This window comes from Sylvia atricapilla, chromosome 2 (genome assembly GCF_009819655.1).
Source record: "Sylvia atricapilla isolate bSylAtr1 chromosome 2, bSylAtr1.pri, whole genome shotgun sequence".
Classification (NCBI taxonomy): Eukaryota; Metazoa; Chordata; class Aves; order Passeriformes; family Sylviidae; genus Sylvia; species Sylvia atricapilla.
Window position 1 is genome coordinate 34326702 of NC_089141.1, and position 25811 is coordinate 34352512.

The window sequence follows — 25811 nt, forward strand, 5'->3', positions numbered from 1 at the left end:
TGATCCTATACCTCAAGAGGTTTTGTCTTCACTGCTTGGAAAACTTTTTTTTTTTTTAAACTTTCAGTAAAATGTAGTGAGGGGAAGTGAGAAGTTTTTGTACAGGACAGGAAAAATGAAGTGACCTGCTTCCATGTAGATGTGTGTACCCAGGCAGAGAGGATGAGAGCAGCATCCAGACTGTCCACCACAGTTTAAAAAAGGGATGTAAGTGTGATTCAAGTACAAAGGTGCAAGAGCTACTAAAGCACCTAAAATTCAGGAGTTTTGATCCTAGAGTTCATAAAAACCTTGCTATTGTCTCCATTTTCTATTGCAAAACTCTTAAGTCGCTTAGCAGAGGCTTAGAACCCTGGTGTGTTCTTGCCTGAGGCAAGCTCCGGCTGATGAAGTGAAGCCTATCAGACCACTCCTAACGTAAGCAGACGCACAGTTCAACCCAGAAGCTCAGCACAATAGTTGGTGTTGGCATGTCTGTCTGCCATTGAATAGTTCTGTGATTAGATCATTCACCCAGGGAGTGGAAGACCTTGGTTGCTGGTCCTTGTGAGTCTGGACTGAGCCAAGCTCTCTTTTTCCAGGAAACCATGCAGCTGGGATAGGGTCATTCTAAATTTTTCCTAATGAAACTGGTAGAAAAGAAATACCGACCAGAGACTAGAATGAACACAAACAAGAAGGAATTTGACTGTAGCCCAAGAAGAAAGGGTGCTGGACAATGGTCTAGCTTCTAAAATCTCCAAATATCTCTCCAGTGCCAAATATACAAGTAAGCACCTGGCCAAGGGACTAGGAATTTGATATTCCTGCAAGAGATCTGCACCACAGTCAGATAAGGCACACAAATCAAATATTTTGCAAGTAGAAATCAGTTCATATAGATAACTAATTCCGTGCTTAGCATATCTACTCATGCTTAGGATATATACTCATAAATGCATTCACTGCAGCTGAAAAATGCAAAATCAGTTTCAAATCTCACTGTATTCTAAATAGTGGAAATGCAGAACAAATTTGCCCAAAAAGCAGCAGAAATGTATTGACCAGGCCCACCCAAGGGGGCACAGAGAGAAGCAAAAGAGAAGCAGGAGAACAAGGTGCAAGGTGAAAATTTAGATGATTGCGTTCTCCATCTAATAATCAAACAGGACCAAACCTTGCTGGCTTTAATACATGCTTCGTCCAGAGAAAGAAATAAAATCTACAGGAATCCACACGATAGTGAGTTTTCAGTGCATGAAACAGGAGCACTATATAGATCACACAAAGGCATTGAATAATGCAAATATTCATATATTTAAATGATATGCCTAAAACCAAAATATGAAAGGAAAGCTGGCTCACCTCACCACGATAGTTTGCTGCATTTAGGGTCACAAATTCTTCATTGTAGTTCTCAGAGAAGTTAAGAGCATTCACCAGATGAGCAGCAACATGTAAGACTAAAAATAAAAAAAAACAAAAAACTGAGTAAAGCTGAGGATCTGTAAACAAGTGCTGGATGTTCCCTGTGGCCACCCAGATGCCAAGATATAATCCCATCACCTGCATGAGATACACCAGGTACTAAGGAATTCTTAATTATTCTTCAAGAGTATATCAGCTCATAAATACTAATGACAGAAAGCTGTATGCATTTTAGGATTTTTTTTTTTTTAACACTACAGCCATGATTTCTGTACTGCAATGCTTCAGCTGAGAGACAACATTCAAAGGTGTCCAGCCAAGAATATGTCTCCTTCACCAAACTGGGTAGTTGTATCCACTGCTCCCTCCTCTGCAGGTAAGTGTGTAACACCCTGCTTTTTCACTCAAATTCCTTAGGCACAATGAAGGTTCACTTGTAATGGCAGATTTTGACCTGATCTCACATACCTGTCTTCTACGAAACAGGCATTTTAAGGAAAGGCCTGACATTAGAATGTATGCCCATGTGTTTAAAGCAAAAAATGAACCAAAACCCACACACATTCGAGAAAGCATTTACAATTTAAGACAAGCAAGCACAGAGCAAGACTACCCCCAAATGTACTGCAGCAGAAAAACCACAGAGTACTGCATCAACATGCTTCCAAAACATGCTGCTGCTCAGCACACTAAGATCTCACCTGAAAAGATGCCTATTGTAACACCACATGTCACATGGAAAGTTTTGCTTTTATCTAGCAGCCTTCTGGTTTTCTTGCTGGCAACCTAGTAAGAGAAGAATTCAGGCAATCTCTTCCAAAACAAAGCAAAGAATAAAATACTAACAACTGTGGTGATATAATAGCAACTTCAGCTTTCACTAGGTTTAACATCTTTGCAAGCATAGTACCTTAACTTAAAAACTACTGGATTATGCCAAGGAAACAATTTTGAGGACTTAATGAAGAAATTACACAGATGTCAAGAGCACATAATGTACTTTCTGGCCTTAATATTTAGGAATTCCAGCATTAATTGTGAAGGCATCACTGTCTCTTTTATATGCAAGATCAAAAGGATGGTATATTTGGACACATATGTGTGTTTATAGACATCAAATCTTTTGGATATTGTCACATAATTAACAGAACTCACAGGTTCAATTTGCAAGCACCTAGCAAACAAGTGCTCCTCAAAAGCATTATGTATATTTCTGTAAAAGCAACTGGCAAATCACAAAAGCTAAACCATTTTTTCTCCCGTGATAACAAATGTATCACTTTGGGTATTTTTACAGAAAGTTCTATTACCTCCAGTAGGACACTTGTGGTCATGCAGAGACAAAATTTGGTTTATTCTGTTGAATTCTACCAAGAAGCATTTGAGAGGACACAGATATCTCCAATATAAGAGTTTGGAAAGACAGAGCAGAATTCGTACCAGCAATTCCTGATCCTTCAAAAATGCACTGAAGAAACCTCCCTTTCAACAGGTCAAACCAAACCAGACAATGCCTGTCTTCAAAGGAGTCACGAATCTAGGCTGAATGTCTGATACTTGCACCATGCAAGCACATGGTGTAAGAGCAAACAGCGGTGTAACAGATTTTTTTATTATAATTTTTATACTAAATAGAGCCCAGGGCCCTCTTCTGAAGGCTGGATTCCGAGGACAGCACTCACCTTCTGGGATCCCCGCAGGAAGGCCAAGAGAACACGGCACATGGGCAGCAGGACAAGGCAGCAGTTGAGATTGAGGACAGATGCTGAAGCTCTGCTAATACACAATCCTAGCTGAACAAACATTGAGAGAGTTAGATTACAGGGAGAAACAAACGGTACCTGTGTCAGTCTCATCCCTCTTTTTCTTTGCTGTGAAACCAAATGGTTCCCATGCTCTCTGAGTGATCAGAATGTTTTCATGAGTTTCATGATGGTTTATTGTACTGGAGAAACTACAGTGCACACAGCATGCTATGCTGTCCTCACAGGGAAGGAAACAGCTCTCATCTTTGCATCAAGAAGTTATTAAAAATTAATTTTGTCAACAACAAATGACAACTTCTACTGGAAGAGCTAATATCCTCATCAGTACCCAAAGACACATGGAACAAAACATCTGAGACAACAGTAAGTGTCCACTGAGAAATCACCTGAAAGCTTCAACAGACATAACTAAATAAAAAAGAGCAATAAATACTATGATGACACTAGACAGCGTGTAACCATTTTCTGTTAAGCCACAAAAAGATGTAAAATTATATTGATTCAGTCAAACTGAAATGGTCGCAATGTTATAAAATTGTCACAAAACTCCTCATCCATTCACGTTATGCAATGTTGTATTTGGACATAAAAAAAGTAGGTTTTCTTCAGTTTAAATGCTCAATAGCTGGGAACTGTAATGAAATCTAATTTCACTAATGCCTTCACTGATATATTTGGAACTTACATAATTAGAACAAAAACACTTGTCAAATAAATGAACAAAGCACACATTCATGTCATAAACCTGTATTTTTAATCTTATTATATTATCTCATTCATTTATGATTTTAAAAAGTTAGCAAAATGCCATTGTTCTCCTGGTTATCAGGTTGAATTACCATTTTACTAGCTTATATAAAAGATGGTTTTAGACTGTCAACAGATTTCTGGAACAATTTTCTTACAGTGTTCTCAAAACTGCAAGTATTTCAACTCCTGAATAAATTAGTAAAGAAGTATTATAATATTAAAGATAACACATAAGATGCAGATACTGCAGGAGCATGTGAATGAGTTGAACAGGTACAAATTATCTAATAAAAATGACTTAAGATTTATTACTTTTTCAAAATTAAAACTCTACATAAAAAAATGAGCATGCTTTACTTTCTCAGACAAATTAATCTGTGAAACATCTGTCATATTCTTATCTTTGATATCATGAAGAAATAAAATTTACAGACTTATATTTGTGTCACAGAAACGGGTGAATATACAAGCTAGTAAAAACAAACATAATTACTGCATTTCAGATTATCTTGCAAGATCTCAAGCACAACAGCATGAAAGGGTTTCTAAATACCAGCACCATAAAACAACTGCCTGCTCTCACAGTTAGCAACATCCATGTATCTCATTTGCCGTGCAGGACACCTGGGCACAGCACCAGGAGGCAAACAGAAGGTAAAGATGTTCAATCTGCCTGAAGAACCAAGCTCTGCAACTAAATCCTTCTTCTCTTCCAGCTACTTCACATTACATAGTTAGACCTGAGTGCTAGGGACCTCCTCACCAGACTTTGCCAGCTTCTTCAGAACAGAGCAGCCACAAGGGCACCCTCTCTCAAAAGCTGCCCGTGAGATGTAGGAGTAATTACTCCACAAAATGTGCTCTACCACATAAATGTGGGATCTCCAGCAAAAAAATCCCAGGAACAGACCATCTCCAACCTACTGAATGATAGAAAATAAGACTAAAATGAGCCATGTCACTTAGTTCTTTCCCACTCTCCAGATGTCCTCCACTATTTCTTCCAATGTACTTTCAGTCCTCTTTTTCCTTACATAAAACCTCCCTTGTTTCTATTTCATCTGTTACTTCACTCTCTGATCACTTGCACAATGAGAAGTTCTCTTGCTAGTCCTTCCTCATAAGCCATATTCTTCAGACCTTAGGCCATCCTCTCCTCCCCGCTCTGGACCTTCCCAACTGAAAATGACCCTTGAACAGACTGGACATAATGAAAAGAAAAATGTCTTTATAATGCACTGTTTGCATATACAACACTGTCTCTGTTTTCACTAAATCCTCTAAAGAGAAGCTAAAAATGAGCTATATGCCTCATTGAAGCAGCAACTTCAGAAACATGGTCATTAAAACATGCAGGAATTTTTATTGGGGCTTACTGATGTGCTACAGTATTGCAGTGATTAAATGGGCATGACTTGAAAAACTCAAGAATTAGGTAGAAATAATGTTATGAAAACTCCAGAAGTAAACTGAATCCTTTTTGTAGCTGTTGACTAACACACAAAATCTGAAAAAGTGGAAGTACCACTAATGAGCAGTTTGAAAATTTTAACAACTTCTGCTGTATGACCTATATGATGCATCATTAGTTTTGTAAGAATTTATGTTGTATTTAAGTTTAAACATAAACTAGGCATGACTATCCAAGACTTCCTTTACCACAATTTTTCTTGCAAAGCTTCAACAAACCAATAGTTTGGTCTAGGAGAGAGCCAATTTTACACTGTATAGTGTTAAATAAATAAAATAACTCCTGTCAGAGTTCAAGAGGCATTTGGACAACACTCTCAGCCACATGGTGTGATTCTTGGGATGTCCTGCTCTGTGCCAGGAGTTGGACTGATGGGTCCCTGCCAGCTCAGCATATTCTGTGATTGTAAGTAAAACGCTGAACAATTTAACAAGCGTGAATCACCAGTGATGTGTAGAAAAGGCTATCCTTTTAACCTTCCTTTGTTTTCCTCCACTATTTAACAAATAGCAAATATTCATTCATAATGCAATAGCTATGGAGGAATGTGTCACATTCATGATAATTTAATGCTATCAACACCCACACATAGAAGAAAAAAAAAAGTTACTAAAAAAAAAAAAAAAAAAAAAAAAAAGAGAGAGAGAGACCAGCAAACAACTACTTAAATATGTACTGCACTTCCAGGGAAGTATGACTCTAACATGACTCTAATATTAAAATATTGTTACCAACGGTTCATGTAAAGTTTTATTCTAAAGAAAAAAATTAAGCAATATTTCCTGCAACAAGCCCATGACTGATTTGCAAACAATGGTAAATACATTTAGAAATTCTTAGAATCAAAATTCATGCAAGAAGAAAAAGAGTTTAAGTTTGCTCTTAATATATATACAAAATCTAAAAATATTACCATGAAACTAATTCTTTCCAAATGGTTTCCAAGAGATCTCTTTCTTAACTTCCTCTGCATTGCCTGGGAGGCATAGTAACAAATTAGCACAGTATATTGTTGGATTTTTAAACAATAGTAGAATACAGGATGATTTTTGCTCCAAGGCAACTCACTGGGTCTAGAAGGGAATATATACCCTTATTAATTAGTTTAAAAATGAGAGAAATATAATCCTATTTTCTTCCTGAAGTTTTTACTCTCTTATAAAAAAAAAATGTTATTACATGTTACTAGCATGCGAAACTTCTGCTGGATTAAAAAAATAAATAAATTAAAAAAAAAAAACCAAACAAACTACTCAACCAATAAAAAAGCACACACAAAACCTCTTCTGGACTCTATTTTATCCAGCTTTGCTGATACTAAGTCCAAGCACTCAACCACCTCCTTCCATAATCTGCCTACCTGGTACAACATACACTGGTATCTGATTTTATGGAAGGGCAAAGAAGCATAGAAAAACGAAAGTATTACTGAAATTTACAGGCTAAATCTGTGACAAAAATAGTAGGGAACTGGACCATGCACAAACTCAAACAGCAAAGCACAAAGAGTTCCAGAATGTAAGTTCTCCAGTTATCCCTGTAGGATGTACAGTCCCACAGAAATTCAGATGCACTCCTGGCTGTGCTCATAAAACACACAAAGTAGGACAGAGAAGTGAAGAGTCAGTTCTTAGTGTATCTTGCTGTCAGCAAGAACGAAAATGAGAAAATGAACTTTCTCTGTTAGTAAAAGGAGCTTTCTCTGTTAGGCAAACGAATTCAGTATTAGATTGAGGGCTGAAGTACCTTACTGTGTACCCCCAAATTCCCCAAAGTTCATCAGTTATAAATACAGAGATGAATGTTACCTGCAACTGCTGTGCACAGAAATCTGATATTTGATACATGGTTGCAAAATGAAAATTTCAACAAATATTGTCCTGTCTCACCTTTTAAGTCAAGCTTGTATCAAAAAAATGTTAGAATAATGCAAACGCTTCCACACCTGAGAGTGATGTGATTCTGTTTCTCAAGACTTCACTACCTACAAGCAACAACCCAAAACACGTCACGGTGCGGTAGAAACACCGCACTTGATGTCTCTTAGAGGTCTTTCCGTAAAATTTTTCAATTTTCTTTGGTTCAGGGCACCTTGAAAGGTTCTGGCAAGACTCACAAGCCACATGCTGCTCTGTAGACACAGGTCACTGACCACCTCCCCAGATCAGTACTGGAGCAGCTCAAGTTAGTTATCTTCCTAGGTGGAACAAACTCTGCTACACGCAACTGTGCTACAGCTTTTGACCCAGCTCCCTTTTCTTCATGGAGTACTCCTCTTGAGTAACAGAGCACTGATAATCCAAGATGAAGGACACAACTGAACTGTATGCACAGCAATTATTCCCCTTAGGCCTGTCAAATCTGGCTGGAGATCTAGCAACAAGAACACAAAGCAGCTGAAAAAAAGGAAAATATGAGAGTAGTGGAAACCTACCAGAACACGTGAAAACTATGAAAATTTGACTTAGTTTTGCTCCTGAAGAAGGAAGGTTTCAGAAGGACTATGTAAATCCCAATCTCATGCACTGCAACCCTTAAAAATTATTTTAAGCGGTGCAATATTTTTTAATATAGGGTTATATATATAGGTATACATTTTTTAATGTAGGGTATCTTCCCTACACTGCTAAGAATCAGTATTCTCCCTGTTCACTTGTAACTCATCACAGAGGCATTCTATGAAGGTTTTCTATCTCTTCTTGTCTACAAGTTTAGATCATGTTCCCGTTTTATACGCAGTGCCTTTGTGTAGGATGTACTCCTCCTTCTGCTTAAATCAGTCATTCAAATTGAAGAAAGCAACAAACTTAATCTTGAGTGCAGTAATAGCTTCCAATTTCTCTGATAATCTCCAAGCAAAGGATCAAGATACATGACTCCCTCCAATGCTAAGATGTGAGGGGGAAGCAGGTTGCAGGATGGTTGCATAATGATCAATGAAAGTGGAATTTGGTCTCAATTAGTAAAATCTCTGTCCTTATGATAAACTAGCAAGGAGAGACATGAAAGCTACTAGAACATCTGGAACACAATCCGAAAAGTAAACAAAGGTGGAAAATGCCATACACAGTACTGCACAAGGCAGTAAAAAGGCAGTAACTGTACAGATAAAAAAGTGAGGCAGCGCTTTTTTTCAGCCCTATTTTCAGTTATTCAGTCTTTTCCCAAAGAGATCCTTCTGACAATGCATTTTCTTCACTTTGGTCTGAAACCCAGAAGCTTATCTCTTGCATTAACATTTGACTACATTACAGTTATTTGAGCAGGAACAAGAGAGGGAGTGGGGAGAGACCCTTCATGCCATGACAAAATGAGCTCAAAGTTCTTTCTGCTCACAGGGCACTCAAGCAACGAGAAACAAGCATTTCATTCAGTGCTATTAAAGCAAGACTTGACTTCTATAAGGCCAGTACAAAATTTATGACTGATTTTTTTTTGACCAGGCACAATCAAACGTTGAATAAAAATACAGCCAAGCCAGACTGAAGAGAGAAATCCTGCATTCTGTGAGGAAATCAATCTGGACAACTTCACTGACTGAGTGGACCAAAATCTCCAACAATGCAGATTTTGGAGTCCAGTAATTTAAGACTGTCCCTTTCTGTAAGTCATGCCTACGACACATTATAGTACCTTTCATGAACACGAAGATGAGAATATTCCTTTTCTCTTTGCCAAACTCTTTTATAAAAAATTCATGTCTATTGGAGACTTTTTCACAGACTTCTTTTCCTTAAGCAATGCAAGACCACAACTCAACACCTATCAAATCATTAAAAAATTAGATTCTTTACCTGAATTGTGTTTTTAACCAGTATCAATGAATGCATTCATACAGTAGGACTGTGACCTGCAGTGTTACAAGCAATTCAGTATCCAAAGAGATGGTTCACCAAAGCAAAAGTACTGGAAAGGAATTTACATCCACTAGGTTCTGGTGAACTTTCACTGCAAGCAGTATGTAACCACAGAATTATTATGGTTGGAAGGGACTTCAGGATGCCTCTGCTCAAACCCTCTGTTCTAAGCACATTCAACATCAAACTCGTATTAAGTTTGCTCAGGGTTTTTTGCTCAATTAGGTTTAGAAAACTCCCAGGGATAGAGATTGCACAGAGAAGAGCTCATGGTCTCATCAACAGAAGTCAAACTGAGCAAAGCAGAGATATTTGACACAAAACACTAAGTTTCCTGGTACATAAAAGGTTGATTGACCTCCTCCTTCCACATTACTACCTTCTACTTATTTGTTCTCTTTGCACTTCGAGGACACCATGAGGTCCTTAGTGCCTTTTTACAGGTGTAGAATTACGACGATTGTCATTGAAAGACTGAGTGAAAGTGAGATACCTAAACAACTTTTAAATCCTGTCCTGAAGTATCTCATTCAACATCACGGAGAGTTAAACTGGAAAAGAAAAACTCTGAGCCTCATTCTTCTGTAGAAAGTTAAGAGGGAAGTACATCAGTGACTACTGAATGAAAGACCAACTCCATTCCTTCTCCACATTATAAAGAAAAGAGATGGCATGAAAACATGGCAGAGTTGAACATACTCAGAATATTCAGTCCGAGAGCTCATTTCATATCACACTCTGATTTCCCACAGCAACTCTTCTTGTTTTCCATTCTGTCACTAGGTAAACAACAAAATTACCTGTGGTAAATCTTCCCATGCTGCAAGTACAAAAGTTCTTAAGGTGTTTATAGCCTATTGTAGCATACTAAGAAAGAAAAAAGCCAACTCTTTAGGAGACCTCACTGAAAAAAAAAAACAAACTTTTTTTAATTCAAAAAGTGCCACTCCTTTTTGGCAAATTTGTTAGCCCTCTGGAAAAAGGGATCAGTTGTCGTGGAAGTATCCAATAAAGAGTTCAATCAGTTAAAACAAAAAGTATCAACTGTTGAATTATAAACAAAGAATTTAATCTAAATCTGAAAATCTTCAGACACCAAGAAATGGCACAGAGGCTCTGCAAACCACTCAGACATGCACAGAACAGCAAGGAGACTGGTTATGCAGATGGGCCATGGAACAGTGGCTATACAAACCAATACAGAAAAAGAAGAGGGGCAAAACTCCCTGTGGAAGGCAACTGCAGCTGTAGTATTGTCTATGCCATCTCCTGAAGAAATCAAATTTGGCTCAGTTTTCCCAACCCTTGCAAAATAATCTCTATGATTAATATGCATACACAGATCTAATAAAGAGAAGGGAGAAAGCTAACCTTGCTATCTTCTGAAATTATTTAGAAAAACTGTAAAAAGGGAAATGCAAGTACAGTCTTTAATCTTTTCAAAATGTTAAAATTAGTTTTATAACTTTGACCAAAAGTATCTTTTAGACTTGGCTCTTCATTTTTAACCTTATTTTAGAAGTCACTAAATTCTGTGGTACTTTTTCCCACAGTGGCAGACACAATTAAACAAACTTAAAAGCATGACTTCCTAGTCCTCATCTCCTGACCAAGACAAGGAATCTGCTGCCTGAGTCATCTCACAGGTTCTGAACACACATTAAGTTATTTTGCAAATGTCTTCCATTTTGAAGCATAAGAAAACAAAAACAAAAAAAAACCCCAACCAGATGATGAGCTGGTATGAGGCAGACATCTGAATTGAGAGAAACTTGCTGATTTTTACCAGCTGAAAATCTGGTCCAACATGTTACCCAAGAACATTTGCTTTACAAACAACTGACTTACTTGGCCAGGAACAAACACAATTTTCAAATGGATACACTGGGATGCAAAGCCACTAGAAATTAAGGTAAAATTAAACATGCTGTCATGTTTTTTTCTGTCAAGAAAGTCACCACCATGAAGGATTTAATTACTGTCATTCCCTTCTTTTTTGCACTACCTTTGCTAAAATTTATTCTTGACCACATCTGACTCAACCATAAGAGGAAAGAAAAAAGAGAGAAAATTGTATCAACTCAATTTATTTCCAAGCAAGATCACAAAACCTTATGATACTGGCTGGTTATGACAATATCAGCCATGTGAAACTATATACCCTGGATTTACCAAAAATAAACCCCAGAGGCTCTACAGCAGATTAAGACCTGCATCCTCTGTGTTTAATCCCATGTCAACTTCCTATTGAAATCCATTCCTGAATATGACATAGTGTTACAAAGCATTGTGCTATTCAGCCACTTTTTCCTGGATTGTCAAATTCTGAGCAATCTGTGGGCATTTTCCCAGAAAGACATTAACTCTTACTCTATGCCCTTTTAGACAGAAGTTTTTTTCAAATTACTACAATGGGTAACTTCCCACAGCAGGCTGCTGTTTCACATCTCCAAAGTACCTCTTTGGGTTCAGCTGCTGGTGGTGGGTATTGCCCTTGTTAATCAAAATACTTGAATCTTCATTAAACCATCCAGAATGTTTTACCTTACTATTTCCAACCTTACTGTTGGAAAACAAAACTAAAGTTATATGCATTACAGTGAATTTACACAGAACAGTGTATCCACAAGAATGACAAAGATAGAAAACAAAAAACTAAGACTTATTAAAAGAAGTCCCTCAGCAAGCACGTATATTGCAATAACTGGATTGGAAATAATTTGCCAACATGAGTCCATAGCTTGCTTAATGTGTTGATGACGAAAAGTGGAGCCCCAGTCATTCGTTGAGCATGTCTGTATTCCTGCGAGCCTGTCTGCTGCTGAGAACACCGGGAGGGGAGAGAGGAGGGAAAAGAATAGCTATCCCACACTTGATTGGCTCTTTTCCTTCTCAACAATGTTCACTTTCTACTCCTAAACGACTGTCAGAAGTACCCCAGTAAATTCTTACTTCATCTCTCCCCACTTTGAAGTCAGCAGGCAGTTTGTGTCATCTTTGACCAGAGAATGCATCCTGCCCCTTATCCCATCCTCGAGCATCCCAATTAGAGGGCAAAAAGTAATGTCCAGGTCACTCACCCCTAACATCTGATGCAAATAATAATACTGTAGCCCTTGATTATAAAGCAGGAAGGTTTTTCCGAAGAGCCAGACATTGAGGGACAGCCAAAAAAACTGAAACGAAACAGAGAAACAAGAGATCGTAAGTGAAAGTTACATGTGCAAACTTTTCAGCGTTCATTTCATTCATAAACTCATAGGTCTGTAGCTTCATAAACGTATGCAAATGGAACGGGAAAGCAAACCTCATGCACATAGTATGTCTTAAAGTATTAAAAGGAAGTGCTCCAATGTGGGAAATCTTCACTTTCACTGAACTTCACAAAACTTTTTGTGCTTTACGACAACCGAGAGCTGGCAAAGCACCCCCGTACAAGACGCTATCCCAAATCTTTAGCTGGATGTTGCGTTCAAGAGACTCAAAGAATTAAAAAGAGACAAAGGAAGAGAGAACTTGACCTCCAAGAAGCTGCATCTTCTCCCCCAAACTTTCCCAAAGAGAGCCTAACAAAGAGCAAGCAGACGCCCAGCGTGTGCGAGTCCGGCAGGGCAGGGACACGGCACTCGGGTACATCCATCGCCGCCAGCCTCGCACCGGGACGCGCTCGGAGCACATCCCGCTCACCGGGAGCCCCGCACGGCGCCGGGACGAGGCGCCCCGGGCCGGCCCCGCCGCCTGCCGGCACCCACCGGCCCCTCCGGAGCCTTCCCCGCCGGTCAGCCCCGCCGAGGGCACCCCGGGGCCGCCCCTACCAGGAAGAGGTGCTTGCTCCCCTCGTTGGCCAGCCAGCTCCTCCAGGACAGCGCCATGGTGCGGGACACCCGCGGGGCAGGACCGAGGCTGGGGGCGGCCGGGCGAGCCCTCCTTTTCAGCCGGGCCGAGCCGCCCTCCCCTCTCCCCACCCCTCACCCCCCGCCCTGTCTTCCGGCCGCCGGGGCGTAGCGCTCCGGCCCCGCCGTGCCGCCGGCCCCCGCTCCGTGCCGCCGGCGCTGCCCCTTTGTCCGCGGCCGAGCGCCCCGGGAGCCGAGCGGGGCTCGGAGGGCATTCCCGGAGGGCATTCCCGGAGGGCGGCGTGCCCAGCCCTGCCCTGCCCTGCCCCGCCGCGCTGCGGTGCGGTGCGGACGCTAACTCGCCTCGCCCGCCTTGGAAAGAGCGTTTCCCCGCGGAGAATCCCGTCCGTGGGGATCCCACTTGCCCGACCCCCCCATCCCCGCGCGGCTGCAATGTGATCCAGAAAGCAGGAGGGAGCGGGGGAGCAGCCGTGCATGCAACTGCTCAGCAGTTCGGGGGAAACAAAAGAGGCCGTCCAAGAAACTACTGTTCGGGCAGTACGTGAGGCCCTCGAAAGCCGGGAAGGGACAGGCTGTGTTATTTATTTGCAGTCTGATCCTGCTCCGTCAGGTGTCCCTGGAGGACGCTGGAAGAGGCCGCCGCCTGTGTGCCGGCACGGCGGGTGTGCGGTGGAACAGCAGCCAAGAAAGAGGGGCTGTGGGCAATTCCACATCCAGTGCCCAGAGTCTGGGCTGCTGCGCTTTGTAGGCTGTCTGCTTTTACTGGTGGTCTTCGTGTTTAGTTTGTGTTTGGGGAGGGTGGGATTTGAGGGAAAGTTGCACGGGATGCTGACTTTTATATAAAGAAAAAGTTTTGAAAAACAATGCTTGCTGCTAGAAGCTTTCAAACGGGGCAGCCTTGTGAGTCAGCCGAGCAGTGCCCCCAGACACTGTAATGCACCCATTGCTCCTTGAGATAGCGGCAGCGGTGGCAGCTGGCAGCAGAGCATGGCCAAGTCCAAGGAGTGGTGCTGAGTATCCTCATCCAGTCCAGTTAGAGCTGGCTGTCTTTCTCTCGTTATCTAGAAAGTTGCCTTATTTTGAGCTCCTTTGAGCCTCACCCCAGGGGTCCAGAGAAGAATGGAAGGGGGCAAGGTGCATCTTTCTGCAGTTTGTATGAAGGTGGAGGGAATGTCTGACCCATGTGTGGTCCTGGGAATAAAGAGTACAGGCAGGGCATGGCACCTTTGCAACTCAGTTGAGGGTATTTTTGCTGTAACAAGAGCTCTATCACAGCAAGTAGCAAGCTTTCTGTGGCTGTATGAAGTGTTAGGTGAAATTTTGAAATAGCAGGATTACACTCATTTTATGTCATCTACTGACACTAAAAGAACTAGTGAACGAGAAAAATATATATTTTTGAAGACTCAACAGAACCATACCAAAGCAGCCCTAACAGCAGAAGAAATAGTGCAGTTAAATTATCTTGTTTGCTATTTCCATTCACTTCCTTGCTTCTGTTGTAATGGTAAGGAAAATGGAAACTGCTTACAGAAAAGCGGGTGATGAACCTTTTCTGAACAAGCATGTCAAAGCTGGAATGGCACAAAAAAAAACCTTGTAGGATATGTCCGGCCTGATAACATGGGGGCTTGGCCAAAACTGAAGCTGAGGAGACACAAACAACACCAAAATAATTTTCCCGTGCTATATTTGCCCATTAGAAATGGTTCCAAAAAGTCAGCTTATGCAGGATTCGACTGCCCACTCACTTGAAGCTGATGACTCATGAGCCAGCACTTCACTGCCTACTTAGCAAGTGCCATAAGGCATGTGGAGCACATGACTCATGCTCATGCTCGTCCCCGTTGGATCCTACATCATATCTAGGTACAGAGCAAGGAATGTGTTTTTGTAGAAAACATCCCTATTTTCATTCTCCCTGGAAGCAGCCAAGGGCTTTGAATCATTAACCCAAGAGGAGTCTGGCAAAGACCAGTGCCACACTAATACATCTACATTCTTCCTCCACAAGAAAGTCTGAGTTCATTTCCAATTTTAAGCCATCCCACGTGTATATGAATGTGTGTTTTAAACTTAAGAGTATTCAGAAATTACCATAGATGTTAGTTACAATCCAAATAATTAGAAAAGTTACAATATGACTCTCAAACCATTTGAGCTCATCTCTTTGTGAGTATTCTTCCTCTGATTATGATGGTCTTTGCGCTTTGTCCTATCAACCAGACAGAGCAGTGCCAAGGTAGACAGCCCCTCTGTACTGGGTTTGCATGGACAGGGGTTGGTAGTGACGGGGCCTACAGGGGTGTCTTCTGGGAGAAGCTGCTGGAAGCTGCCTCCATGTCCAGCAGAGCCAATCCCAAGAGACTACAAGACAAATGTGCCACTGGCCAAGGCTGGGCCCATCAGAAATATGGAGGTAACAACTCTGTGATAACATATTGAAGAAGTAGAAAAAAAAGTTATTGTAAAAAAAGAAGGGAAAAAAAAGTTATTGTAATTAGGGCCAGAGAAGAGCAGGGTGAGAATATGTGAGGGGAACAGCCCTGCAGACCCAAGGTCAGTGCAGAAGGAGAGGCAGGAGGTGCTCCAGGCTCCAGAGCTGAGATTCCCCTGCAGCCCCTGGTGCAGCCCGTGGTGAGGCAGCTGTGCCCCTGCTGCCCATGCAGGTCCACAGGGATGCAGGGATCCACCTGCAGCCCATGGAGGAGACCCATGCTGGAGCAGGTGGGTGCCTGAGAGGAGGCTGTGAACTCATGGAAGGCCCATGATGAAACAGGCTCCTGCCAGGGACCTGCATACCCATGGAGAGAGGTGCCCATGCTGGAGCAGGTTTCCTGGTAGGGCTTGTGACATCATGGGGCACCCACCCTGCAGCAGCCTGTCCTTGAAGGAATGCAACACATTGAAGAGTGACCCACATTGTAGCAGCTTGTAGAGAACTGTTGCTCATGGTTGCTTCTCATTGGAGAAGTTCATGGAGAAGTGTCTGCCATGGGAGGGACCCCATGCCAGCGCAGGGGAAGGACTCCTCTCCTTGAGCAGAGACATAATGACGCCTTTCCCCATCTCCTTGCACCATTGGAGATAGAGCTAGGAAGGAGGGAGGGATTAGGGGAAGGTGTTTTTAAAATCTTGTTTTACTTTTCATTATCCTGCTCTGATTTTGTTAGTAGCAAATTCATTTAATAACCCTTATTCCAGTCTGTTTTGCCTGTAACAGTATGTGGTGAGTGATCTCTCCCAGTCCTTATCTCTACCCATGAACCCTTTGTTTTATTTTCTCTCCCCTGTCCAGTTGCAGAGTGGAGTGATAGAGAGGCTTTGGTGGGTGCCAGGGATCCAGCCAAGGACAGCCCACTACACCATCCTAGAGACTGAAGATAAAGTTGCTCTGATAATGTTTCTTCTACTACATCAGCAAAGTCACCCTGACTGCACAGTCAACTTCCAGGCCTTCTTCCCATCAACGTCCTCTACACTCAACTCTGCTGTCCTGAAGTGTATTTGGGTACTTTACAACAAACACTTTGCTGAATGTTGTAGTCAATGGCTACAGACATGGCTTATAAGTTTTCTTGTGCTGGAATTCTGCTTGTTTACCTGAGAGTGATCCAGTCAAATCACCCAGGCATCTCCATCTGTCAGCATGTCATGAGTGTCCTGCAAGTTCCTGCAGTGATGGCATGTATTGTTGAGAGCTCAACACTCTGTCTTTCCAGCCTGGGCAGGAATCTGGGCACCCCATCTTCTGCTCTGTTGCAGTCTGGATTTAGGCAGACAGGCCCTTAAATTCTGCATGTGTCCATGTGGGGGTTTGTCCTTCTTGGAATATTTACTCCTAGCACTGAGATCATGGGAGGAGAAGAAAATGTTGGCACTGACTTCATTACAGAGAACAGGAAAAGTGCAGATCCTGCATAACAGCTGAGTGATTACAGTGCTTGCCCAGTAGTGGGAGAGCTGGATCTTTCTCAAAGAGCTGAAGCCATTGCATTCACATCCTAGGAAAGCTTTCTAACCACTGCTTTTCACTGGGGTGAAAGAAGGAAACAATCTCCAAGTGAGCCACTGTACCGCCAGGAAGCCAAGAGAAAGAGGTCAGAGAGAAAATCAGAAAGAGATGCTGGCCAAGTGGTAGCAGCACACTAAGGAAGAGAGAAGATCATCTAGGAAGAGCAGACTTGGGATGCCAGTTCATTTATTGTTTTCATTGGAAGAAAATATGCAGAACAAATTTCAAAGTTTAACATGTTTATGGAAAACTGCAGTCACAGAAGAAACCAGAAACAGAAAGCTTTTCCCACAAATGAATTTGTATTTCTTGGAAACTTTATCTTTAAACTTAAGCTACATGCTGTTTACCTTTATCACTTTTCCTTTAACTCTAAGCATTCAGTCACAACATAAGGGAAAAATAGCAATCAAAGTGTATGTCACTGTGAGGATCTGTGCCATGTGAGTAATATCCTGTTTGATGGCATATGGCTTTTATGGCATTACATGTTGTATCATTTCTTTCCCTTTTTGAAACTGGATCTTTACATTTGCTGCATACCACAAGATCAGCTTGCTTTCTACTATGCTCCGTGATGGAGTTGGAGGCCTCCCTAGGGTAGAATTCTTCTCCAGGTTTGGGTGGCAGCCAAGTTTATTAATTTCTGTGAAGCTACAGTGATTCATGGTAATGCATTATTTACGGCTGCTGTAGTGTCTAGGAGTAGTAGGCATGCCCGGGCCCGCAATTTACCTTATCAGAAAGGTAGCATTTATGTCCAAAGACTCCCAATAAAAAGTCAGACAACAACAGATGGAGTTCTGATCCTCAGTTCTTGTAGACATGGCAAAATGGGCAGCAAGGCGTGAGTCCTCTGGTAGCATTAGCAGGCTGTGTTCTGCTTCCAGTGAACTCTCCTAAACCAAGTAATTCTGCCACTGCTCCACTTCATGCTACAAATTCAAAAATATGAGGGGAAGTCCTTCAGTATTTTGTTCTCAAATGACCTCCTACACATTCCTGATTCAAAGAAAGATAGCACGAAGACTCCAGCACACGGCAACATCATTCATCACTAAAGAATGCAAGCACATAGCACATGGGGAAAATGTGTATAATAAATACAGCTGGAGTGCATTCCATTACAATTTGAGAGAAATGTCAGTTATATTTATTTTTCCAACTGTTTGCAAGATTTTCTTGAACACTTATTTAAAAGTCAAACCACAGATGTATGGATCACTAACACACTGCATCTTGCTCCTTGTAAAAGCTTATCAGTCCTGTCTACCTTCCAGTGAATTTGTGGGCCTTTCCTTGGTTTTGCTGTAAGTGGGAACCAGGTCTGAGAATAGTACAGGGATTAAAATGTATACTGCATTTATTTTACTGCTTTTAGAGTCCCTCGAGATGGCATTCCAGAGGTTTTCAGCCAATTATTTGTGTATTTGTCCAATCAACTCTGTTTGAGAAGTTCTTTGAAAAATAATCACCAATCTGTTAACTGCAACTCTTGGAGTGGGACCATCCATCCGATTCCTTATCCACCAAGTGGTCCATCCATCAAATCCATGTCTCCACAGTTTAGAGAGAAGGATCTTATGTGAGCAGTGTGAAATGCTTTGTGCAAATCCAGGCAGATGACGTGAGTTGATCTTCCCTTATCCACCAACACTGTAACCCTGTCATAGAAGGCAAAAAGACTTGTCTGGCAAAACTGGCCCTTAGTGAAGAGCTGTCAGCAATCACCTCCTTGTTCTCCATGTACCTTAGCATAGTTTCCCGGGGAATCTGCTCCATGATCTTGGTGGGAACAGAGATGCCACTGATTGACCTGTAATTCCCTCTGTGTTCCTTATTATTTCCCTTTTTAAAAATGGGAGTTATGTGTCTCCTCTTCCAGGCAATGGGAACTTCACTGGCCTACCACAACTTCTCAAATAGGCTGGAGAGGGGCTTAGCCACTTCATTCATCAGTTGCCTCAGGATCTGTGGGTACATCTCACCTGATCCCATGGACTTGTGCATCTTTATGTTCCTTAGGTGATCTTGAACTTGATCTTCTCCTACCATCAGGTTCTGCATTGTCCCAGTCCCTACCTCTGTCTTCCTTGCTTGTAATGGTGTGATTGGAGCACCTATTGGTGAAGACTGAGGCAAAGTTATTGCGTTAGCCAATTTAAATAAAGCACTGAACTGAATATTATTAATGCTTCCAGACCATGAGTAAAAGCTACTGAACACAGCTGATGTGGAAAAAAAGGTTACTGAATGATTCCATTAACACACCACAACTGAATATCAATCCTTTTTCAGTATTTCAACCCTGTCAATCCTATTTCAGCAAAAAGGTGATAATCCCTCAGAGAGAGACCAGAGCTTTAGTGGAATCATTAATAGTCTCTGAGTCTTTGAACAATCCATGAAAATTTGAAAATGCAAGAAAAAAAACTAATCAAGAAAAGTTTCAGAGCAGCACAGTCACTGCTGAGGTGGAAAGGGAGAACTGGTTAAGAGGATGCAGCAGTAACTTAAGAAAAGAAATAAAACATGTCTCATAGCTCACATCCCAGGGTGACGTAGTGCATGCTAACATTATGTCAGGGTGGATCATTTAATGCCAGGATACTAAAGTCAATGCCAAGTAATCTGCAGTATCCAAAACATCAGTCTCAATTAACTGAGAAAAATTTAAACAATTATAGTACTAACTACAACTCTTACAGTTTACTGACCATAGTTTATAGAAACTCTTAAATCTACAACACAACATCCAAAAACTTGCTTATGCAAACATTTTAAGTATTGACATTGAGTAAACACTCATACTTCCCCAACTCTTAGAAAAAACGTTTTTCCTTGGAAGAGTCTAAAGTTAAAAGCATCAAGACTGCAGATCTGAGAGACTGGCACATTATTCCTCATTACCTCTGCCAAACTGGTGTTTACACTTTTACTACAAAGTAAGTGGGGCAGGAAAAAAATCAGAAAGGCAAGGCAAAGGAGGACATGAAGCTAAAGGATGTCTGAGAAATAAAGTTGACTTCTAACTATGATTACGATGAAAAGTAAAATCAGAAGAGCAGTTTTGACATAGCAAGATAAAAAATGACCAAATTTTAGTCAGATATTCTAGATATTACAAATTCTTACCTAAGGGAAAGTTCATTCTTTGCCTATTCACATTATCAGACATCACAATCCTCTATAATTAAGTTCTATGCACAACTTTATTACCCTTATTTTCTTTGGGATTACATTTGTCTTTGTAAAACCTGCATGAATGAGTTCTGTAGACTTCTTCTGTGGAAGTTCACTGCCATCTGCACATTTTAGAAAGAAATTTGCCTGGAGATGCAAAGAAGAGTCGCTCAGATATATCTCTCCTATTTACTCTGCCTTTAAAAGTTTGATTTTTGAAGGATGCTTTTTGGTTTCCTCCAAGATGTGTCTTGCTGCCACTACAGATAGGCAATCTGAAGTCCAATACATGCTATAGCCAGAGATACAAAAATCTCTAAATGTCCACATGAAGATGAAGGCCTGAAACAGCAACAGAAAAAAAAAAAAAAAAAAAAAAAAAAAAAACACAGAACCACGGAAAAAAAAAAAAACCAAAAAAAAAAACCCCCCAAAAAAAAAAAAACAAACAAAACAAATCAAAACACAAAAAAATCCAAAAAAACCAAAAACAAAAACAAACAAAAAACTCTCACCAAAACAAACAAACAAACAAAAACCCAGGAGAAACCAACAACAAAAGCAAGCCACCTTACCAAAGAAACAACACAAAAGCACATAGGCAAAGACTGGAACGTGTCATGGCAACGATACAGACTTCAGGCAGAAAAGCTGACTATGCCATACATCTGCACTTGCTGGGCAGCTGAGGACTGATGCAGACACAGTGAAAGAGCAAGATCTGCTTGGCTTGGAGAGAAACGGTGATATGGGAGTCAGTCAGACAGAGCAGCTGTGCTTGGAGGTAAAAGTGTAAATACTACTAAGACAAGGCACTCTACCAGCCTTTAAATAAAGGGGAGGGAACTCCAGTATGTGAATAAATATTTATACCCTGGTCATGGTTAAATTTAGTCCGGAAATTAGACAAGGTGCAGCAGTGTGCTGGAACAGCTTTCCAGGTAGAGTAGTGAGGAAAGGGGAAAGAACTTGTTAGTTGTTGGAGCTCCATTGTTTTATGAAAATGACTGTATAATATCTCTCTGAGTATGTGGAAGACTATTAAATGATCCAGTTTCAGAAAAGGCCTTCCACTCCAAACACATCTTCCAGAAATCATCACAATGATCACGAGCTGCCACCCAGGACTCCCATCAGCAGGCATACTGCCGACTTCACTACTCTTTCCAGTTTCAGTAGAAGGTTTTTGGGTCAGAATTGCTAATTTCATTCTGATGTTTTATTTTCAATTTAATATTGAACACAATATTTCTCTTTCTTTAAATTAAAATCCGTATTAATTTTATTGAGAATGTGCTTCTTATTTTCTGAATTAATGGCCTTATACTAGAGTTTGTAAAAGCAATACTTAATTCTGCTTCTTGACAATTAATTGCACTGCAAATTTAACTCATATTTCTTGCTTAATATGACCTACAAAGGCAATCTCATAATGTCAGAGGATCCCCACCCCTTTACTCAGTTTTATGAAGCCCAATGCCATGTGGAAATTTCAGGGGATTATGTTGCATTTAGTGCTAAGACAAGATAAACAGTATCAGGAAAGATAGTTTAGAGAAGGAAGATTGTGAACATTATGGAGAAGATTATAGGGGATAGACTCAAATATTATATTTTATTCAATTAGGCTCTCATCCAATAAAGGTCTTAGGCACACTTTTAACTTTAAAAAAAAACCAAAAGCCAAGCACTGCAACTCAGTCTAACTTTGCCTACAGTTAAGCAAAGGGATTTCTTCGCTCAGTGAGGGTTTTCAGCACATATGTAACCACTCTGTTGAACCAAAGTCTTACACAGGAATAAATGGGAAGCAACATTGCTGAGGTGCATGGAATTATGTCATTTAGGCTGGGAACATAATGTGGCTTGTATTTCTCCTTATTCTCAGTATTCTGAGTAACAGACCCAGTTTTATTAGGGAAAGCCATTATGAAAAACCTTGACACAAAATGCTGCTGGCTTGAGAACCTTTATGAATGCCCTGGGGTGACTCCCAAATTTGTCTCAGACCAGGATAATGTTAAATGCATTTTGAGTTTATTAACACGTTTAAGAGTTCTTGAATATCTAGAGGCTTATGATTTGCTTATAACGATTGATACAATTTTTTTGTCAGACTGTGCCTTTCCTTTGAAAAGTGTCTAGGTAGAAGACTAGGACAAGTCTTACTTACCTGAAACTTTTTTGTGCCTTTGTACTAGACAGTCTTCTAAGAGAAGCTGAAATTCTTCTCACTGTCTAATAGGGTATTATAGTAATGTTCCTTATTCCTCTGGAGTCACAAGCACTTACAAACCCTTGCAAATTAATGAAACATTGCTTCTGGTGAGGCCACTTGAACTGAACCTACCAACAGCATAATGCAAGCTGGGTCTGGAGTTTGTGTGAGATCAATTCCACAACTGAGAAATTAAAACTCTTGCATGATACTTGCACCCCTCAGCTATGCAGAGAGTGAACTATTTCCATAACTATTTAGTATTGCCCTGATCACATTATATGACAGCACTGTTGTCTTTTTCCTTATTTATCTGGTGCCTTTGAAATCTTTGCTGCAGTCACCTTGCTGTATTGCAGGTCCAAAATATGTTGGACAAAGGCTTCCCCCTAGGAACAGTGCCACTTTGGATTATGTTAAGCCTCACTGAAACTAAGGGCTGTAACCAGCTTCCGTTCACTCCACTGAGAGAAGAATAGGAAGCCACTAATGTCCAACAACAAAAAAAGTTGTTGAAAATAAAAATCCTCAGATACGATTCACATTACTGTTCTAAAAGGCAAGTATGACAAAGGTGAATTTATTGCAGGACAGAATTTGCTCATATTGATTAGGAAGAGGAAAATATGCATTTGCATGTGAATGTGTTGCAGGATAAATCAAAAGAAACAAATGGAAGAAATAGAAAGGGCGTGACACCTTCAACAAGAGTGTCAAGATTTGTAGCTGATGAAAAAAGCATGGAATGTGTATGAAGATAATATTGTCTGTTACTGGATGCCTTGCTGGGAAAACTTAAATGTATATTCTTTATGAACAAACACCTTTTGCAAATACCTTAGGAGGAAGCACTTGGTTTCTTCATGCATGCTTTCTTCAAACATTTTTGCTTCCTACAAGTCTAGCTCCATTGATTAAAAAAATGAAGGAATAGCATAGATATTAATATGTTTTCGTCAATTAATTTACATACAAAATTAATTGTTCAGTAATTCAAATTTCCATTTTAAAGGAAAATATATGAGATAACTTTGAAAGAAATGTTCTCGTTCTGCCAAATAAGAATTCTTCTTATCATTGTTCATCCTTTTTTGTGTGAAGTATTATGAACACTTTATAAACTAGAATAGATTAATAACATTTATTACTTTCAATTATACTGGGCTTTTGGAATTACATCAGTAATTCCTCCTTACTTGGTCATTTATTGCCTGAAAGCAGTTTCGCTCTTTAAATGTTATTAAAAAGCAAAAGTTTTTTCTATCACAAATTCAATTTGAAGTACATTAAATCATTTAAATAGTGAATTATATGCTTGAGTATTCTTGAGAAGAATTTTTTGGATGTTCTTTTCTTGCCCTCTACCCTCAGTGGAATTTTATCTATTGTCGCCTGCTTTGCAAGGCAAAAATGTGAATTATGGTATCAAATAAACAGTTGATATTAATTATTTTCCAAGAATTTAAAATGGAAATATTTTTAAAGATTTTTAAAATCCAAAGGTCAATAAACAGCACAATTTTTCAATAATTTAATGCCAAGCTAATTTTGCTGTTTGATTAAGAAGCACAAGGGGAAGGTGAAATACACTTGCCAGGAATGAAATGCATTTACATTTTCCTTCCAGTAATGGTAATGGACTGACATCAGAAGCAAAAAGAAATAAACAAACAAGATATAGTCAATTTTCTGTGAAAATGAAAAACATTTTTCTGTAATTAAATTGCTTCCCAGAGGAAATATATTTTTCAGTTCAATGCCACAGTCTTTCATCAACTAACATTGCCTACCATCTACAAGGAGAGTGCTGAAACACTAAGAAACCAGCATTTTTAAGTATGTAAATCTGTAGGATTTTATTTGACAGAAATTAATGCTTTAATAGGAAAAAGCTAATTCAGCATAAAATTATTTGTATGAGCTGGTTGCTGTTCACTTTGTTTCTTGGGTTTTGTCTCCTTTCCTTGTTTTGCTACATGACAGTGAAGGAATTCACAGACACATTCTCATCATATTTCTCTGCAGGTAGAGCTACATCTGTCATCTAGTTTGCTCTTCCATGAAGACTTGCTTTCTTGAGTAATCTGAGGACCTTAGCTACAGCTAGCTAAATTTTCCAGATATACATCAATTTGATCAATTTATGATGGTGAGCTTTAAACTCTTTTTTTGGAACTAAGCCCTGCAAAGAGAGGTTTTTGTGGGGTTTTTGTGGTTTTTTTGTGGGGGGGATTGTTGGTTGGTTGTTTTTTTGGTGCTGTTTTTTGTGGGGTTATGGTTGTTATTAGGGTTTTTTGAAACATATCATTTCACTCCAAGAAACCAAAACATAGTCCATGGTCGTAGTGGAGCAAATAAGAAAACCATGGAGTGAATCCCAGATTACTGAGGATGACCATTAGATCTAAAGCTTGTCATTGAGTGGCATCTAATATTGAACCTATGTGTTTTGTCCTTAGTCTAAGGAGATTTAGTCCTGCATTTTTTTCCTAGCACAAGTTTCCAGGGTAGGCTGGAGTGAGGACATGCCCCTGAAACTCTTATCCATGCACTAAATTATGCATAATTCAGGCAGCAAAAAGGAAGAAGGGTGCAAGTAATGTTTTTACTCTGCTACAAGGGAAAAACATAAATAAAAGTTATGAATTTGCACTTGCAGTCCCAGCTCCTGACATTGCTGCTGAGTAGAACATTGACAAGCTAACACAATTTGTCAAAAACAGATGCTCCTTAAATTAGTTCACCAGATGCTTAACCTTCTTTGTGTCACACTATTACAGTAAAAGAGGGTTGATTCAGAAAATCATGTCTTTTTATTAGTATTTAATGAATGTTTTAATTTGAGATACAGAATTTCACAGTGTATCTTCTGACATGCTCTGATATATTTCAAGAAGATGTGATAAACATTTGCAAGGCATTAAAAAAATGCAACTACAAAAATTAAAGGCACTTTTACATTTTTCTCAAACAAGGCTTTGGTAGATAGTTTTCATTGTGATTCAAAATACCAGTGTCTTCTGTGAAAGAGACCTTTTCTTTCCTTTCATTTGTGAACTTCTCAAGAAACTCAGTGATGGGCAGAAAAGAAATACTGTAGTAGTGGAAGTTGCCATGGGCAGAATGGAAGCTTCAGATAAAGTTTATCAGGGAGACCCTCCTCTTGTGTCATGAGTGCAGAAAGAACCCCCTTGCTTTCTAAATTCCTTTTCAGAAAGAGTTTAGGTGCAGCTGGATCCAATCTTAGCCCCAGACTTGGTCAATGGCGTATGTCTAAAGGATTATAATAT

The 25811-nt window shown here is 40.1% G+C and overlaps 1 protein-coding gene across 1 annotated transcript in view; it reads right to left on the reverse strand.

Annotated features, from left to right (window-relative positions):
* NOX4 (NADPH oxidase 4) overlaps positions 1-13132 on the reverse strand; it is a 100708-nt gene extending 87576 nt beyond the window's left edge. Inside the window, exons 1-5 of the mRNA XM_066341298.1 lie at positions 13067-13132; positions 12332-12427; positions 3090-3200; positions 2109-2193; positions 1345-1442 (exon numbers count right to left, since the gene is read on the reverse strand). Of these exons, the coding sequence (XP_066197395.1) occupies positions 1345-1442; positions 2109-2193; positions 3090-3200; positions 12332-12427; positions 13067-13123 (447 nt within the window). The 5' untranslated portion in view covers positions 13124-13132. The remainder of the gene's footprint in view (positions 1-1344; positions 1443-2108; positions 2194-3089; positions 3201-12331; positions 12428-13066) is intronic.
* Positions 13133-25811: the final 12679 nt, after the last annotated feature.